This window comes from Lygodium microphyllum, chromosome 8 (genome assembly GCF_053477565.2).
Source record: "Lygodium microphyllum isolate KBCC chromosome 8, Lygodium_microphyllum_v1.1.10, whole genome shotgun sequence".
Classification (NCBI taxonomy): domain Eukaryota; kingdom Viridiplantae; phylum Streptophyta; class Polypodiopsida; order Schizaeales; family Lygodiaceae; genus Lygodium; species Lygodium microphyllum.
The window spans coordinates 35,454,508-35,473,862 of record NC_141142.1 but is presented as its reverse complement, the minus strand read 5'-3'; the positions used below and the strand labels follow the sequence as shown (position 1 = coordinate 35,473,862).

Below are 19,355 nucleotides of genomic sequence, written 5' to 3'. Positions count from 1 at the left end.
TTCCTCTGTCGCCCCCCCCGCAATGCTGTGCCTCCCCTCCACCCTAACGCGCTGCACGATCCTCCCCCCCCCAACCCTACTAGCCACCAAGACTTCCTGTGCGGCCCAAAGCTTGTAAATTGCCCCCCCTACCCCGCGCGTGCGGTGCTCCCACCTCCATAGCCGTGAGGCCCCCATCCGGCAGCCCCCACTCACATATTCCGCCGAGATCCGGCCATCCGTGGAGACCAGTGACTACCCTACCGCCAAGAAAGGAGCATCTGCCCCCCCTACTCCTCGCCATCGACCACCCCTCCCCTACCGTTGCTCTGTCCACTTGCAACACCCCCCCCCCCTCCCCCGGCAACACAATAGCATGATTGGTAGATCCTCAGCAGGGTTGCGCAATGGAAACCTCTAGTCAGATGCCGGTGCATTCTGCGAGTGCCCCCCAGTCAAACACCTTGTGTGTTGTACTCTCTGAGGAACAACTCTTAGCCGTCCATGCCACAGAGCTGGAGCTTAAAGAAACATCAATTTTCGATCAGCTAATAGGACACTATCCATCCAAGGCTCAGCTTCGGGATTGGCTTCACTCCACGTTGCGCATTGGCACAGTGCAGATCGTGGAGGCAATCCTCATGGGCCGAGGGATCTTCATGGTTTCACTTACCTCTGCGGGACGCAGAGCGTGAGTTAGTGGAGAGCTCACCCTATGCCTCCACGAAGGGGATCATTTACATGGTCCTTGATATAGCAACTTCATAGTGGAGACATTTGAGCTCCACAATAGATTTCTCCAACACCCAATCACCTTATTTTTCCCGGGACTGGCGGTAGAGTACCGCCAGTTAGTGGAGGACTTTGAACAGCTCTTTGGCACAATTCTTCCTGCCTCCTTCGCAGATACAATGACAGTTGCAAGAGTCCCAAAGGTCCGAGTGGCCGTGAAAGACACAAAGAGTGTAACAAAGTTCCTGGAGATTGAGGCAGGAGGTCACTCCTTTAGGCAGCAGGTCATTGTGACAGGGCAACCAAGGCAGTGCCTGCGCTGCCATGACTTTGGGCATCAGGCAGCAGATTGTATGAGTTTTGGAGCCAAGACGGCTCCGCCGACAGGCCCGTAGGTGGACACTAACGTTTTCGCACAGGTCCAGAGATGACCAAGAGGGAGATGGTAGGGGGGGCCGCAGCCAGATCCTCAAACGTAGCCTCGACAGCAAGGAGCAAAAGGGCGAGCGACGCCCCCTCCGCAAAGTACTCCGCAGCCCCCCTGCCCGCCCCACTTGGCAGGACTGCAGTCCCCCACATCCACCACCCACGCCACAGACTACCTCACTTGAGATCCCACATCCCCCACACCCCACCCCCCCCACCTCCCATGCCCCCCCACTGACCTTGGCCCATAGCCCTCCCCTTCCAGGGCCACCAACACCCCCCCATACCTGCCACGTACCTCCGACCATCCCACCATCCCTCGATTCTCCTCCCCCCCACCACTTCCCTTGTCGAGCACCCCCCCTGATCCGCACCCGGTTCAGGTGATCCCCCCCAAACCCACCCCCCCTCCCACAGGAGGTGATGAGCCACACATGCCTACATCCTCCTCCCACCAGTAGTCTTCCCCCTCCCACACAACAACCAACTCATGTGCCCATGCCGCCCATCACACTTTCCCCAGACAACACAGCTGTTGCCACACGAATTCTTCCACAATGGCCCATGGTCCTACCTAAGAATTGCGCAGCATAGAGAGTTCTCACTACCTCTAGAGGTGGGAATCTTCGTGGTTTGTAAGTCAAGGAGGAGCAAGATTCACCTACTCGCACCACCGGATGGACCAAACTACGCTTTCTTCATTCAGACCTCTCAATTAGGGAATTGGATGACGACAAATAGAGTTGAAGAGTTAGGCGGTGGACCACATCTCCCAGTGGATGGGAGAAGAAGGACTAGTATTGTTTGCATAGCAGTGGCCTAGTTGCATGATGGACATTAACTGGTGGGCTGGTGCCAAGGTCCCACACTTGAGCATTATTTTTCGAGCCCCTCCACAGTGGAGAGCTCCACGGGATGTGATCGAGTGGCCCCTGGCACAAGCGGCCCGTTTCTACCAGTGTACAGAGTTATGACTCTCAGCATGGTTGATAGATGCATTGATAGTACCACCTGGAGCATCTATCACCCCTGTGGGCCAGCCAAGGGCCACCATGGGGGACTGGAATTCGTCGTCCAGACCTGCGGCAAAGCGTACTTGCATGCCCTATACTTTCTCCTCCTCATCAATAACCTCCACACCAAAGAGATGCATGTTCAGTCAGTCACAGGTTTCCCCATGAGCTTACACCTTGCATCCTGGAATGTGAATACTCTCCACTATAGCGGGGCGCATGGTTCCAAGAAGTTGATTATTCAACAAGAGCTGCAGCCTGCCCTTACTGGACGGATCGACATCTTACTTCGACAAGACCACAAGCTCACTCCCACCCAGGCCCAACAGGTAGGAAAGATACTCCCGAGCAACTCACACACTTACCGGGAGCACGCCATAGGTGCCCACGGCAGGAGTGGAGGCGTATGCACCTCTATTGGCCCGAGTCTCACCGCCTGTGTACGAGACCACAGGACGATAGTGGCAGGGAGGGTTCTATGGATCAAACTAGATATTGGGGACTAATGCCTTGGAGTCCTCAATGTCTATGCCCCCGTGGAGGTTAGGGCATGCAGCAGGTTCTGGGTGGAGATCACAGATGGACTCCCAGAGGTGGACTCCTGGATCATTGGAGGAGACTTCAACAACCTGGAGGCTTTGGAGGACCAACAAGGATAGATGTAGAAACTGCCAGGGCATGGCTGGGGAGGAGCAAGAGGCATGGGAGGTCTTTCTATTGGTAGTAGAAGCACACGATGCCTGGAAAGACCCTGCCTTCCATAGGAGGGAGAGGTCGCTGGACTTCTCTTGGGGATACAAGCTGCTAGGTGGAGTCCTGCTGGAGCAATTGGACAGGTTTTATGTGGGAAAGTGGGGAGGCTCTCGTGGAGGCTAGATCAGGTAGTTGGCGGGCACCATGTTATCCCCAACCATTGCCCGATTTTCTTAACACTTGATCCCCCAGCATCTGCCCTAGACACATGATCCTGTCGGATCTCTGACTCGATCTATAGGAGAAAGGAGGTGACAAGACAGATAGAGCAGATTTGGACCAGGAAATGGGGAAGGAGGGACCGGATTGCAGAGGAGGTTGCAGAGGTCCCAGCCAAGCTGAGCAATATCTACCAAGAGGCATCCATACACGCTAGGCAACGCTAGGAGAAGGAGAGAGCACTCCGGCAGGACCTTGCAACCACGCAGAGATTATTACAAGAGGCACGACAAGATCTCACCCTCCACGCACAAGAGATGCACGTGCAAGCAGCCATTGCAGGCCTAGAGGACAAGCGCTCAGAGTTCTCTTTTTGCACCTCAGCAGCTTTGTGGGCGCAGAAAGGGGACACAATGTGTAGGGAGTTTTTCTAGGTGCACTAACCTCGCACCTCAGGAGAGCAGATACGCAGCCTTTGAGATCAGTATGGGAGGACTCGTTCTAGCCCAGACGAGGTGATGGAGATGCCACCGACTACTACAGACACCTTTGCCAGCAGGAGAAAACCTCAACTAGAGGATAGCGATATAGACAACAAATCTGGGATCACATCCCGTCCCTCGTCACAGAGGACATGGGACGCTTCCTCCTAGCCCCCTTCACAAAGAAGGAACTAGAGGAGGCTTTCCATACACAAGACGGGCAGAAATGCTCGAGAGAGGACGGCCTCTCTAAAGCCTTCTTCACTACCTAATAAGAGGTGGTAAAGGACCCCCTATTGATGGCCTTCCAAGAGATTTTCACTTCAGGACAGATGCCAGGGAGTCTTTCGGCAGGCCTTATCAATCTTCTCCCCAAAGGGGGGAGACCGGTTGGAGCTTTCCCAATGGAGACCAATCACCTTATCGTCAATGGCCTATAAGGCACTGGCAAAGATGATTGGTAGTACACCCCGTGCTTCCAGACATCATCCATGACATATACACAGACTTTATCTAGGATAGGAGCATCATAGACAATTCACCTTCTTTGAGGCAACAAAGTAGGCTCAGCACAGTGTGCAGAGACTGGCCGTACTACTCTTGGATTTCGAGAAAGCTTATGACACGGTGCACTAGGATTTCCTAGAGGGCACCATGGTAAGGTTAGGCTTCCCCCAGGCTTGGATTCGCGGGGTCTTCGCACTTTAGAGATCAGCCACCAGCAGGGTTCTCATAGGTGGTAGGCGAGGGGAGGTGTTTCGACTAGAGAGATCGGTCCGACAGGGCTGCCCCCTGCCCCATACCTATTTCTACTCTTTGCAGAGGCGATGTCTCACTTCCTCAGGTCACGTGTGAGTGGATTATGCGGCCTCCAACTTCCCGTGAGAGAGGAGACTGAGTTGTTTGACTCAGAGTATGCAGACGATACAATACTCTACATAGAGGACGATGAGTGGATGCTAGAGAGAGAGATGTTGGAGAGAGTGATGCTGGCTCTTAAGGTGTTTTGTTCTGCAACGAGAGAAAAAATCAACTGGCGAAAGTCGGTTGGTTTCCTCACAGACCCGGACTCTAGCACAGAATGGGGCGTCCACCTAGGATTTAGATGTGTAAGCAAAGGGCAGACCGTCCGTTACCTAGGGTTCCAAGTGGAACTCAACATCACTCCCACCCAACAGTTTCTTCCAGTCCTCAATTCTATTCGAAGGAAGTTATCCTACTGGAGCATGGCTCGCCTCTTACTAGCACGCCGAGCCCTGGTGGTTAACCAAATCCTCCTAGCGATGACTTGGTACATCGCCTCGTGTTGGTGCTTCTCCTCATCCTGCGTAGTGCAGCTTCGCTACCTAGTGCGGAACTTCCTTTGGTTCGGGTCAAATAGCTTCAAGGATTCTAGGGCCAAGATGGCATGGGTGACCATCATACGACATCGGTCAGAAGGAGACCTACGGATCATAGACCTAGAGTATCATAGTATGGTCCTCTTGGGCAAGCTAGTTGTTCGCGGCCTCACACCAGGAGGGCAGACATGGAAGGTCCTAATTGCAGGAGGGTCTTTAGGATTGTAGACCGAGGCTTCACAGTGAGTGGAGGCCATCCTTGAGATGGATCTTCACATCAGCCCAGATCACCCCGCCCAAATCACCTTTCCTACGCAATTTACTCCGCGTGTGGCAAGGCCTCCGTAAGGCACTAAGCCCCTCGTGTTGCTAGGAGGAGATAGATCGCTAGCCGAGGATCTGGAACCCTTAAGTCAGAGATCGGGAAGGGGCACAGATTGGCGAGTGCCCCCACATCCAGTGGGTTGGTTGGGAGGCCCGCCCGCCTCGTACCATCGAGACATGGTGGGAGGTGTACAGGATGGTGGATGAGGAGGTGCTGTAGCGAGTATCAAGCTGCCAAAGAGGACTGGAGCTGAGGAGAAGGGAGAGAGACGCAGCAATACCTCAGGAGTGGCTTACTCCCCCGATACGATAGCTGATAGAGCCCGAGGAGGTATGGGCCACTAGGTTTTCACCAGCAAGCATCCCCCTACAAGTAGCAAGTAGAGTGAGTGGCGCTCCACCTGGGACCCTCTTCACCATACAGGAGGGGGGAGCGGACAGAGGACAGCAAGATGAAGGGATAACTGTTCTTTCATGGAGGAGGATCCACGTCATTGGCCTTCAGGGGAAGACATGGCAGCTGGACCCTTTTCTCTTCTAGCAGGAGCTCAAGGAGTGGCGCCTCTGGATTTGGGAGAGCAAGCCACTTGATGAGCTACAGTGGGATTCGGGAGAGTGGCTATGGCCAACCACTGCAGTCGCCAGGAAGCCACCGAGGTTCCTGGAGTACACTACCAAGATTAGCAAACACGTACTGATGTAGAAGGATATGGATTGGGCGCCGTCACGTTGTCGTACCGCTACGCGCACACCGTGTAAAAAAATCTACAGTGTGGCTTCCTTATTGATTTGGAGAGCCAATGCCATTTTAGACATTAGTGTTAGTGTCCATGGTTCAAAATATTAGATTTTTGGACAAGTTTTAGCCAATTTTTCATATTCTAGATATTATCTCTTCTAAAAATCCACCAAACTATAGACAACTTCTAGATTAGGATGGCATGTAAAAGAAAGCATATAGCTTTCACCCAATTTGAGAGGATTTTATATAAAAAGAGAGACTAACAAAATCATACGATATGCGATAGCTATTTTCAAGCAATGAACAACACTCCGAAGGGGAAGATGAAGAAAAAGTGATCTGGCAGAATTCTGGCCAGGTTAACTGGTATTTTACCCCCCTTTCGGAGCCAATGGAAGCATCAGATTGGCGATCTGAGCAGCATATAGGAAGATATTTTTTTATACACGTTTTTGTCTATTAGAATTATATTTTCTCATAATGCTGAAAGAAACTGACAGACTTCATCTCTGTTAGTATTCTTCTACATTTTCTAATTCTTTTTGGGAGTATTCTTCTACGTCTTCAATTTCTTCGAACCCCTTCTCTTCCGTCTACCCCTCTCCCTGAATCTACCTTCACCCTACTGTCTCTTATCCCCATGGTGGACTCTCGACACCAAACGCACCGGCACCATGTTAGGGGAAGTTTATGATATCATCAGAGGTGAATTCCAGAATATATTTGGGCTAATTTGGGGCTGATATCTTCAGCCATAATCAGAGAATCAGCTACAACATTGTTCTTTTAATTCATTTCTTACTCTACAGAAGACATCTTGTCAAAATATGCAAGTATTATGTGTCCCTATGGCAGGGCAATGATTGTAGATCATTCGTAGATACTTTGAGTTGAATTAAGAGGAGCTTTTTTTTCTCTTATTTCTTGCGTGTGATAACTTATCCTTATCAAGAACTCAATTTGAAGCTCTCTTGAAGCAAGTCTCTTTGCCCTACAAGCCTTGTAATTGACTCATAAGCTTTTGTCCCTAGCAGTCTACATTGAATGTAATCATACAAAGTTGATTCATGCTATGGCCTCTTGTATGAATGATGGGATGCAGAGTAGTTTATGATACATGACAACATATTGTACTTGATTTTATAATTTGTAATTGCTCTTACAGTCAAGAAAACAAGCTTGATTTGAGTTAGAACTTATGAGATAATACTCTTGTGATCTTTGCTAAGATCATGCAATTGGAAGCTCTATCAACATCTTCAAGAACTTGGCTTGAAACCTTCAACCCTTCTCTTATCTCTACCATCTCTGGAGTCTAAGCTCTTGAACCCCCATACATTCTTCTCCCTCAAACCCCTTTGGTTGACCGTGAAGTACCTTTTGAACCTTTAAGCATTCACTGTAATCTACTTATCTCTTGAAGACACATCTCTATCTATCTTGTCCAGTTTTCTTGCCAAACCCCTGTGGTGACCTTCAACCGTACGCGTACGGCATTCGTGAACCCGACATGAAGGTTGGTGTAAGAGAACTCCAAGATGGGGGATTCTTCGGGAGATACTCTACAACAATTGGTGCACATACTGCAGCAGACTCAGCAAACAACAAATCCAAATGTTACAACAACAACAAAGGCAAGACGAAGAGAAGATTGATTCCACAGCTATCAAGGCCTTAGAGAAAGTTGGGCGGGAATTAAAACAATTTAATGGTCAAAATATCTCTGTTTTCATTCACTTATATGTTGAGAAAATGCCCTTCTTTGGTGTACCACAACATGCATGGAGTCGCCATTTTGCCAGACAAGCCAAGCATGGTCTTCAAGAAAGAATCCATGTTTTCTTCAGCGAGATGCGGATTGGGCTGCATTCAAAAAAGCCCTACGTGAAGAATTCTTCTTAGAAGACTCTAGCCTAATGACGAAGAAAATTTTTACTGATTGTGTTGAGAAACCCAACAAAGGTTTAGCTGCAACAGCTTTATACCATGAGTTTAAAAGTAAATTTGGGCAACTTGATGTTGAAGACCAACAAAGTATGGAAGATCAGAAGACTAAATTATTCCTTAAGACTGCAGATCCCATTCTGCAAGAGAAGCTTGTTGATCGCCTAGAAGATGCTACCTCTGAATCAGGAGTCAAGACTGCATGGACGGATGTTACTGATACAGTTAACATGATTACTTGAAGATTGGGTTCTACTTCAACTTCAACAACTCCATTGATGGAGCTTGTTCCACCTTCAAAATCCCCTATTCTTTTGACTAATCAACCAACTCTTTCTTATTCTGTTCCTTCTAAAAATGATGTCATGGATGAACTCATTAAAAGCATGTGTGACCTTTATCTGAATCTTACAGAAATTAGTTCAAGGTAGAGAAGTTTGATGTCAAAGTTGAAGAACGAGGACGATCAACACAAAGATCCATGAGAGAAGGCTATAAGAGGCATTGTATTTAGTGTGATAGCCAACAACATGACAAGAGGAAGTGTTCTACCTTCCGTGAGGCTAAAGCACAGAAGCTCGTCTTTTGGAAAGACGGAAAAATTCATGCAACTGAAACTAGTTTTTCACAGGAGCCAAATTTTAGCAATGGTGGAATGAAGAAAAGATTAGAAGATTTAGCTGTAAAGAATGCCTCCGCATCAATTGATGCAGCTACCTATGGGCTGCAAATTGAGCCAACTAAATCAAATTTGAAAGCATGTAAAGCTAATGTGCAATCTAAAGTATGGATGCAGGCACTAGATCAAATGGAACGTGGTAAAACAACCAAAGAAGATTTGGCTAACGCCAGTCAATGCATTCGAGGAATAACTGATTGGAAAGAACCGGTAGATTCTTTTTCCGCCTTTGCACATTTCCCTGACGTCAATCATAAAGAAGTCTTGATTGAAAAAAAGAGAAGAAGAAAATATGAACCAGGGCCTTCCTCTTCTGGCCCTCCAAAACGAGTAACTAGAAGAACGCTTGAACAACCAAAGCTTGCTGAAAATATAACCCCAGATCAAGAGATGGAAGATGCACCACAAACAAAGAAAACCGAAGGAAAGAAGAAAGGCAAGCAGTCAGGCTACAAATTGCAATCTGACAAAGAATCTGCAACCGATCTCAAACGAGTCTCAGAAGAACGAATTCTGGGAAACAAAATTGAATTCACCTTAGGCGAAATTCTTGGAATTGTCAAACATAAATTCCATAATGTAATTATTAATGTAATCAAAAGAAAAAGACAATATGTTGGTGATGAAGCTAAAGAAATAGTGCATGCTTTTTTGCAAGTTCTTCGAGTTTTTGTGCAGGATGAAGAAAAGCTGACTTCATAAGGAATTCATCTTGAAGCAGTTAAAGAATAATTTGTAGCAATTGAAGCTAAAGATAAAGAAAGCATGAATGCAAAATTAAAGTGAAAGCTGAAAATGTAATGGTCAGCTGGTCCAAACCAATTGGGCAGCCCACCTCTCAAAAAGAAGGCATCTACAGCACATGCATGAGGAGGAAGAGGCTCAGTTCATTCAAAGCAGTCACTACTCCCGTAGGCATTGGACAAGAGCAACAACGGAGACAGTCATCAAAATTGGAGAAAAACAAATACCATATATTGCACTCTTAGACTATGGCTTGGAGATAAATGTCATAGCAAGGGGTCTATGAAAGTGGCGGATGGCCCATAGATGTTGATCCAGGTTGGCGAATGAGAGCTGCAAACAACTCTTCTAGAGAGTTATATACTGCATGTCCTAATGTGCAGGTAACTATTGGAGACAAAAGACAATTTTCACTTTTTTGTTTAAGACTCTTGCAGTTGCCCTTGTAAAGAAAAATACCCTAATACAGAAACATAAATAGAAAGCGAAGGACAAAGCACAGACTGATAAAAAGAACACAGTTAGGGTTAGGATTAGAGTAACTTAAAGACAATGAATACAGTGAATAAATGAAATGATATGACTACTAATAATATGATGCTCATGCAGCAAACACACTATGCAGTGAATGAACATTGAACCTCGAACTCCTGTATCTCTAGGATCAAGACAGGGGTAATGAGCTGGAGAGTGTGTCGTATTCCGAACGGATCCCGAATCGCAGTAAGGCAACCTCCGGATGTCGAATACGAGCAAACACAGTAGTGAGAAGCTGGATCTGATACAGAGAGCAGTGAGGAGAGAAAAAGACTAAAAACTGAGCTTGCAAGAGAGAGAAATACTAAAAATGCAGGCAAGACAGCGTGCAGGAGAGAGAAAGACTAAAAGCGAAGCTTGCAACAGGTGAGACAAAGATTGAAAACGCAAGCAGGATAGAGAAAACTATCATAGCGGCAGCTAGAGCCTGCAAAAGCAGCAGTTTGCTAGCGTAGCAGGCTGTACGACAGTAATGCAAATGAACAACAGTCAGTCGCCAAGCAAAAACAACAGCAATCAGCGTGTGGAGAACTAGAAACAGGCGCCAGACTGTAGGGAACAGTGATGGACAGCAAGGGCTGATATGTTTTTCGTGACCGGGGTGTGGATAGCAAGCTGGTAACACCTGAAACCTGCAAAAACAAGATTGTAAAAGAGTGAAGGGCTGGCTGCGAATTCATAGAAAATTCGGGTTCTAGATCCTCTCCCACTTAACTTTCTCAATCCGCTCCCCGTTTTAGGGTTTTGGCTAAAATAAGCATGTTTTGGGGCTGTTTAAGTGGCTAAGTGCATTTCTTAGCACAACACCCTCTCTCAGGCCCAAAAATAGGGCGAGAAAAGTAGGCTAGCCTAAATTTTGATTTACCCCAAGGTTTCCCACCCCAAAGCAGCCAGGGCATCGGACAAAAGGTCCATGTTAGCTGCAGTGGCCTACCAAGACTACAAAGGCAATGGATATCTTACCAAGGGAGCCCAAGTGATCACCCCAGAGAGATCAGGGCATCGAACCAAGGGTGCTCGTCAGCTGCCCAAGGGCCTACCAAGGCCTACAAAGGCGGATGGAATCAACAATGGACCTTTTTTTTTTTTTTGAAAAGTGTTTTGAAAATACATAAGTAATATAGGGATAGCAGCCGATTAAGTGACAGATAGGAAAAGATAAAGAGAGTTTTAAACCTAAGTTATTCACAAAACTAGCAAGCCAATCCCTCACACTGACGAGGATAAGTGCTTAAGGACGATAAAAGTGAGTGTATGTGCTAATCATGTGTTGAATATGTGAGAGGCAAAAAAAAACGGTGGGCTTACCAAGACAAGCAAAGCAAGCATTTAAGCAAGGGTAGAAAAACTATCTTTAGGAGAACTGCCATGTGTTATGCTACGAATATGGTGGATCCTAGATTCGACCACTCCAAAAGACCGAAAAGGGATAAATGCACATAGATGCATGTTGACATGAACAGAATGCCAATGCATAGGGTAATGCAAAGGGAGATGCAAGATGTCATGCTCATGCAATATGCTATGCAGCGGTGCCACTGGGACAGTGCCCTCGCCAGGGAAGTGTTCACTTGTCCAAGTGTCCTTTTACAATCAGGTCATCCTGATAGTACGGATGAAGTTGCAAATGCCCATAATACAATACAAAAGAATAAGTGAATGTAATGTCTAAAAAACTGTAAGCATCATCACTGTCACGATTAAGAGTAGGAGCCGCCCGCTCTCAAACTGGAAGGGAAAGCAAGAGGGAAGCACCCTCTCCCCGTCAAGCTGAAGAACTAGAGGAGGGTGTACCCAAGCCGATCCTGGGTAGCAGATACTGAAGAACCGGTCAGTTGACCACTTTGGTCAAGATATCTGCAAAATTATCTTATGAAGGTACAAACTCTAGGCGAATAGTATCTAGCTCAACCTGCTCTCTGGAAAAGTGAAAATGGACTCCCACATGCCGTGTCCGTGATGTAATGATCGGATTGCCCGCAAGGGCAATGACACTCTGGTTGTCGCAGTAGACAACTGTGGAAGTGTCACATGGAAAATGAAGTGCCGCTAGTAAACTCCTCAGATAGATGGTCTCGGTGGTGACATTGAAGAGAGCCCAGTACTCAGCCTCGGCCGTGGAAGCCGCCACCGTCTCTTGCTTACGGCTGGACCAAGAAATGGGAGCCATGCCCGAGATAAAGAGGTAGCCACCATGGGAATGCCGGGTGTCATGATCTCCTACCCAATCAGAATCAGTGTACCCCTGCAAACATAAACCAAAACCATATGTCAAGCCATAAGAAAAAATACACCGCAAATAACGCAACACACGAAGTCATGCAATCCAATGTGACATCCTAGGTGCTGTAAAATACTGACTGAGTATGCTAAGTAAGTAAGCTAAAAACAAAGCCTGCAGGAGAGAGTGAGAGACTGAAAACGCAAGCAAGATAGAGAAAACTGTCATGGTGGCAGCCGGAGCCTGCAAAAGCAGCAGTTTGCTGGCGTGGCAGGCTGTACGACAGCAATGCAGATGGACAGCAGTCAGTCGCCAAGCAAAAACAACAACAATCAGCGTGTAGAGGGTTGAAAACAAGCGCCAGACTGTAGGGAACAGTGATGGACAGCAAGGGCTGAGATGTCCTCCGTGACCGGGATGTGGGCACCAAGCTAGTAGCACCTGAAACCTGCAAAAACGAGATTGTAAAAGAGTGGAGGACTGGCTGCCAATTTATAAAAAATTAGGGTTCTAGATCCTCTCCCACTTAACTTTCTCGATCCGCTCCCCGTTTTAGGGTTTTGGCTCAAATAAGCCTAAAATAAGCATGTTTTGGGGCTATTTAAGTGACTAAGTGCATTTCTTGCATAACAACCCTATCATTCTTGGGCAACCTTACATTTCTGAAGCCCGCTTGGAAACAAAAGCTCTTAATGATGATTCTTCCTATGCTCGAATCCGAACCAAGGATAATGAACGAGCTGTCCAATTTCTTACTGTGTGTGTGCTATAAAAGGAGGCTATGGCAGTGCATCATGTAAAAATATTGAACCTCCTTATGCAATATAAACTGTGTCTCTAGCAAATCTGTATGTATGTACAGCCAATAGTATGGGCTGTTATAAGTCTCTTCCAGCCATGACTAAAGCTAAAAGAAAATATTTATGTTATGTAAAAAGAGTGCTGAAAAATTATGACATGATGGCTGAAAATGAAGATATTTCGGGCTTTTTTTTTTGGACTAATTACTACTGACACATTGGCTGAAATATATGCAGCTGCTCATACAGAAAATCAAGCTCAAAATTAGTCCATAGAAGTATGTACATTGGATTTTTATCAAACAATTCAAAAATTTGTTGAGCAAGAAGACATTGGTTTACTCAACAAGGCTGAAGCCAAGTGGAGACAAAATACAAGACGGTGGATAAGAAAGTCAAGCTTCTGGCTGCCTCCTGAAAGTGAAGGGCTGGCTGATAGGGGAGCAAATCAACCAAGTCTTTGTGATCCTTCCAACATTGGTCACAAGTTCACATCTGAAAGTATAAAAGAGCTCAAAATAGGTGAAAATTCTTTCCTTTCGTTGGTTGAAAAACACTCTTTTATACAAATGCTAATGAAACATGGAAAAGCTTTTGCACTTCAGCCAAGTGAAATAAGCTGTGTGGATCCAAATATTATGGCTCCTATGGTCATTTTTACGGTCCCACATGTGTCTTGGAACCTCAAGCCCATTCCCGTTCCAAGGGCGCATTTGCCCAAATTATTGAAACTTCTAAATGAGAAGATTAGAATAAAGATTTTAGAACCTTCTTCAACACCTTACTCAAACCGATGGTTTACTATGCCCAAGAAAAATGGATCTTTACAATTCATTCAAAATCTACAGCCTATTAATCGTGTCACAATCTAAAATGTTGGTTCGGGTCCAATTGTTGATGAGTTTATTGAAGCTTTTGCAGGTAGAACAATTTATTCTATGGGCGACCTATATTCAGTATATGACCAATTTCAGCTTTCATCAAAAAGCCAAGACATTACCACAATGAAGACACCTCTTGGATTGGTCCGCATATGCACTCTACCACAAGGTGCAACAAACTCCATAGCCCATATGATGAATGCTATGCACAAAGTCTTAAGGGACTTTATTTCACAACTTACTCTTCCATTTCTTGATGATGTACCTATCAAGGGATGTGAAGTCAAAAAAAAGAATGAGGAGCTTGAGAAGATGGCTGAAGGACGTTTTTAGTTAACCATATTCATGATTGTGACAAGATTTTGGCAAGGCTAGAAGAGGTACATCTTACCCTCTAAGTCGATTTTTGGAGTAGAAGAAGTTCTAGTGGTCGGACATCTGTGTGGCCCCTATGGATGTAAACCTTCACCAATCAAGATAGATGCCATCAGCAGAATGCAAGAAAAATGCACAAATATCTCAAAGGTGAGAAGATTTCTTGGCGCATGCGTATTCTATCTCATATGGATACCACATTTTGCTCATGTCGCCGAAAATCTTTATCAATTATTAAGAAAAGACCAAAGATTCTCTTGGGAAAAAGAGCATACTCTCACTGTACACAAACTAAAGAAGTTATTAATTTCAGCCCCCACTCTCAAAAGGGCTGATTATTCAAATGGTCAACCATCATCCTTACTGTGGATACAAGTCCTATTGGGATAGGATGGGCTGTTGGCCAAGAATACCTTGTAGGTAACAGGTATGCAATTCGTTTTGGAGCAAAGGTTCTCAATGAACGTCAAAGAAGGTATGCACAAGTAAAAAGGGAATTGTGGGGAGTTGTAACATCATTAAAGTGTGATCATGAATACTTTATAGATGCTTCCGTAGTATTAGAAATTGATTATCTTCCACTCTTGGGCATGATTGCCAACTGCTCTACATCCGATATTGCTATGCTAAGATGGATTGCATATATTAAATCTCTCAACCCCGAATAAAAGCATATTGCAGGAAAGGCGAATCCATTTGCTAACATGCTATCAAGTGCAAGATATAACAATGAAGAAGAGCTGATGGAAGAAGATGAAGCTAAAGAATCTATACTTGCTGAATTTCATTCCATGGCTGCTGAAACTATCTTTTCAGTTGCTACATATACAAACCCTAAGCTAAATCTTACAGGTGAAGCTAATCTTTTTAATGGTATAGCATTAAGTATAGTAAGAACAAGAAAAGGTACTGCTGTAAATTAGCATACAGCAACAAAGATCAAAGATTTATCTATGGAAGAAGGGTAGTCAACTAGAAGCCAACATACTCATTGCATTGCTCAAGTTCTAGTTCATTTCCTTGAAGAAGATTGGCTGAAGATTGGCCAATATTTGAGCATAATGAAGAAGGAGGAGTCTTGGACTAATGAAGAGTTCGAGTATATTAAGAGGAAAGCTTATGGCTTTTTTCTTAAAGAATGACATCTATGGAAGCACGCAAAGAAGAAGAAAGGAGCACCTGTCTGATTTTTAGGTAACAAAAGATTGCAACAACAGGTAATGAAGGAATTTCATGAAAGCATGCGAGCTGGCCATAGAGGCATATGGGGAACCTTTAGTAAAGTCAAAGAAAAATATTGGTGGCAAAACATGTATTGGGACATAGCACATTTTGTTAAAACCTGTTATGTGTGTCAGATGTATTCTATGGTCAAGCATCAAGATGGCTTACAACCGACTTATCCTTTGTCAATACATTATAGATGGGTTATTGATCTTTATAACTATGCCTACAAGAATATGGAATATGCGATATTTAGTGCTTGCAAGAGAGGATCTAACCAATCAAGTTGAAGGCAAAGCCTTCACAACCAAGACCACTCAAGCTGTTTGTTGTTTTTTGCTTGAAGAAGTGTTTTGTAGATATAGTTGTATGGGTAAAGTAACTATAGATAGAGGAGAGTTGGATGCTGATGAGGCATGCAGCTTCTTTGCTCAATTGGGTATTAAGTTGGCTTTAGCATCAGCCTACAACCCTGAAGGAAATAAAAAGAGTGAGAGAGAACATCAACCTATTCTCAAAGCTCTAGCAAAGTCTTATAGAGGAAATATCAAAGAATGGCCTAAAATGCTACCTTTTGCATTATGGGCTGACCGGACTACTCACAGTACAGTGATTGGCTATATGCCAGCTGAAGTTATGCTTGGATAACAACCACTTATGCCCTAAAGAATCTATTATCACATGGAGTCTTCTACCTTGGGAGGAAGGCATAAGTAGAGAAGAGTTGCCGACTTTGTGCATATGGCAGCTAGAAAGAAGGCTTGAAGATGTTCAAGCAGCTATTGAGAAGCTAAAGACAGCAAGACTAAAGAACAAAAGAAGATTTGATAAGCGACATCGACTTCTGCCAAGAGCAATTCAAGAAAATGACTAGGTGCTTGTCTATGACAGTAGCCTAGACAATCAATACAGTGCCTTCTAGGAAGATGGTAAAGCATCGGTTTGGCCTGTATGTGGTAAAGGTCGTTCATGACAATGCCACAAATTCATTTGCTGAATTGGATAGAACAAGCATGAAGATACCCATAGCTAGAAAAAGAATCAAGCTCTTCAAACGAAGAGAAAGTTCAACATATGAGTTAGAAGACTTGGATGTAATTTGAGAGCATAAAGACAGAAGAAGAAGAAGAAGAGGCAACAGATGAAGACATTGACATAGCAGAAGATACTTCTTCTGACACTACAGATCTGTAAGACTTTTGCACATGCCAGAGGATGTGCAGGTTAGGAGGGGGTGGATGTCGTGCCACTACGCGCACTCTGTGTAAAAAAATCTCGAGTGTGGCTTTCTTATTGATTTAGAGAGCCAATGCCATTTTAGACATTAGTGTTAGTGTCCATGGTTCAAAATATTAGATTTTTGGACAAGTTTTAGCCAATTTTTGATATTCTAGATATTATCTCTTGTAAAAATCCATATAACTATAGACTGTCAGATGGGAGAGGATCGAGGTGCAGCTGAAGTGCAGTAGACAGTGTGAGAGTGAGAGACAGAGTTGAGCACGACACCCAATGCAATAGTACTGAATAGAGTGTAAGATGAAAGTACAAATGATAACCCTTATACCTTAGGGTTATAAGGGGCTGTTCACACCCGAACACAGTAAGTGCCCGTAAGTGTGCACCACAAGCACATACAAAATAGTACACATAATCTGGGGGAAAAAACCTCTCCTACCGAGAGTAAAAAGTGCCCCAGTGTCCTAGTGATCACCCGCACACTCCCATATGAGCGTAGGCGTAAGTAAGGCGTGTGAGATACCCAACAAACCCCCCTGGAGTGAAGAGTGATCAAGTGTACAAGGATCATCCGCCACCAAAGGGCGTCAAATTCAAAGCATCGCGAAATGCTTCAAATTTGTCTCGTGGAAGAGCTTTGGTGAAGATGTCTGCCACATTGCTAGTGGTAGGACAGTAGACAAGGCTGATATCACCTGCATGTAGCCTCTCTCTGACAAAGTGGTAGTGAATCTCTATGTGTTTCGTGCGAGCATGAAACACAGGGTTCCGTGCCACTGCAATGGCACTCTGACTGTCAGTATATAAAGGAGTAGGCTCCGTAACAGATACATCCAAATCAGCAAGTAAGCGTCTAAGCCATACGCACTCAACTGCAGTAGTGAAGGCTGCCTTGTACTCAGCTTCACATGACGACGTGGCAACAGTGGATTGTTTCTTGCTAAGCCAAGAAATGCATGACGAGCCAAGAAAGAAACAATTGCCACTAGTGGAGTGACGAGTATCAAAATCACCAGCCCAATCAGAGTCACTGTAAGCATGTAACTGCAGTGGTTTCCCCTTGGCATAAAGCAATCCAAGAGCTCTAGTACCCTGCAAGTAACGAAACACACGCTTCACAGCTTGCCAATGCGACATACGAGGCTGATGCATGTACCTGCTCAAAACTGAAACGGCAAACTGTATGTCTGGCCGAGTGTGGCATAGATAGATGAGACATCCCACTGCTGGAGCATAAGTATGGATATCAAACAAATCACTGTCATCATGTAATGACAGTTTGAGCCCAGGTTCCATGGGTGTACAAACTGGCTTGCAATCCTGTAAGCCAAACTTCTCAAGAAGTTGCCCAATGTACCTTGACTGACATAATCCAATGCCTCTAGCATCATGTACAAACTGGATGCCCAAGTAATAGTGCAAAATACCCAAGTCAGACATGTCAAAAGTTTGCTGTAAATTATTTTTGAATGCTGAAATCTGATCAGCACGTGTTCCAGTGAGCAAAAGGTCGTCTACATATAGACACAAAATCAGCATGGATCCCCCTTCTTTATGTACATAAAGGGTAGACTCAGATGGGCTGTTTACAAACCCCTGACTAAGCAAGAAAGCATCTATCTTTGCGTACCAAGCTCGTGGAGCTTGTTTCAAACCATATAGAGCTTTTTTCAGCTTGCATACTAAATTTTCTGAGCCTTCAACTGCAAAACCAATGGGCTGCTGTACATACACTTCTTCCTGAAGTTCCCCATGTAAGAATGCAGTCTTTATATCCAGCTGATGCACTTTCCAACCAAAATGTGCAGCCAAGGCAATCATAGACCGAATGGTCGTCATACGGGAGGTAGGAGCAAAGGTCTCCTCATAGTCAATGCCCTTTTTCTGTGCGTAGCCTTTAGCTACCAGCCGTGCCTTGTACTTATCTATGGATCCATTTGCATTCCTTTTCAATTTGTAGACCCATTTCGTACCAATGGCACGCTTGCCAACTGGCAAAGACACCAAATCCCAAGTATGATTCTTATGAATAGAATCCAATTCAGCTTGCATGGCTGCCATCCAATGCACACTATGTCGTGCATCCTCAAAACATTCAGGCTCCTCATTATCATGAGTACATGCTGCCATAACCAACTCCATGGAATGTGCTGAATCATGCAGTTGAGTTTGCCTTCGAGTACGACCAGCCAAGGGTGTTTCCAAATGACTATCTCTCATAGTCTGCGTGTACCATCTAGGCACCTGTCTTGCTTCCTGACTGTGTACAAGTTCCTGCTGAATTTCAGTTTCAGCAATGTGCTGATTTACTGCATGTTCCATAGGAGCAGCTGGCTGAACATTAGGTTCATTTGCTGAAGTACCAGCTGAATCACCAAATGTGATGGGCAGCAGCCCTTCAAAGACATCACGGGCAGCCTGATATGTATCAAAACCAGCCAAGGATAATTCTGATTTTTCATCAAATACAACATCCCTGCTGACAAAAACCTTCTTGGTCACGGGATCATAGAGTCTGTAGCCTTTGCTTTCGCTGCTATATCCCATAAAGATGCATTTTACAGCCTTGTTGTCCAACTTCTTTCGAAGTACCTGTGGAATATGGGCATATGCAATACACCCAAAAGTACGGAAGTGGCCAACAGAAGGTTTGCGGCTGTGCCAAGCCTCAAAAGGTGTGACGGTTTTCAAGGCCTTGGTAGGGCATCTGTTCAAAATGTGGCAAGCGCACATGACGGCTTCCATCCAAAAACTATGAGGC

At 45.2% G+C, this 19,355-nt stretch overlaps 1 protein-coding gene across 2 annotated transcripts in view; it reads right to left on the bottom strand.

Moving 5' to 3' along the window:
• LOC148032147 (diacylglycerol O-acyltransferase 1-like) overlaps positions 1-19,355 on the bottom strand; it is a 219,509-nt gene that overhangs the window by 103,713 nt on the left and 96,441 nt on the right. Inside the window, exon 6 of one of the 2 annotated variants that reach the window (XM_087682785.1) lies at positions 11,767-12,099. The exons of the other annotated variant lie outside the window; for it this stretch is intronic. Within the exon in view, the coding sequence (XP_087538911.1) occupies positions 11,767-12,099 (333 nt within the window). The remainder of the gene's footprint in view (positions 1-11,766; positions 12,100-19,355) is intronic. 2 annotated transcript variants of the gene reach the window in all.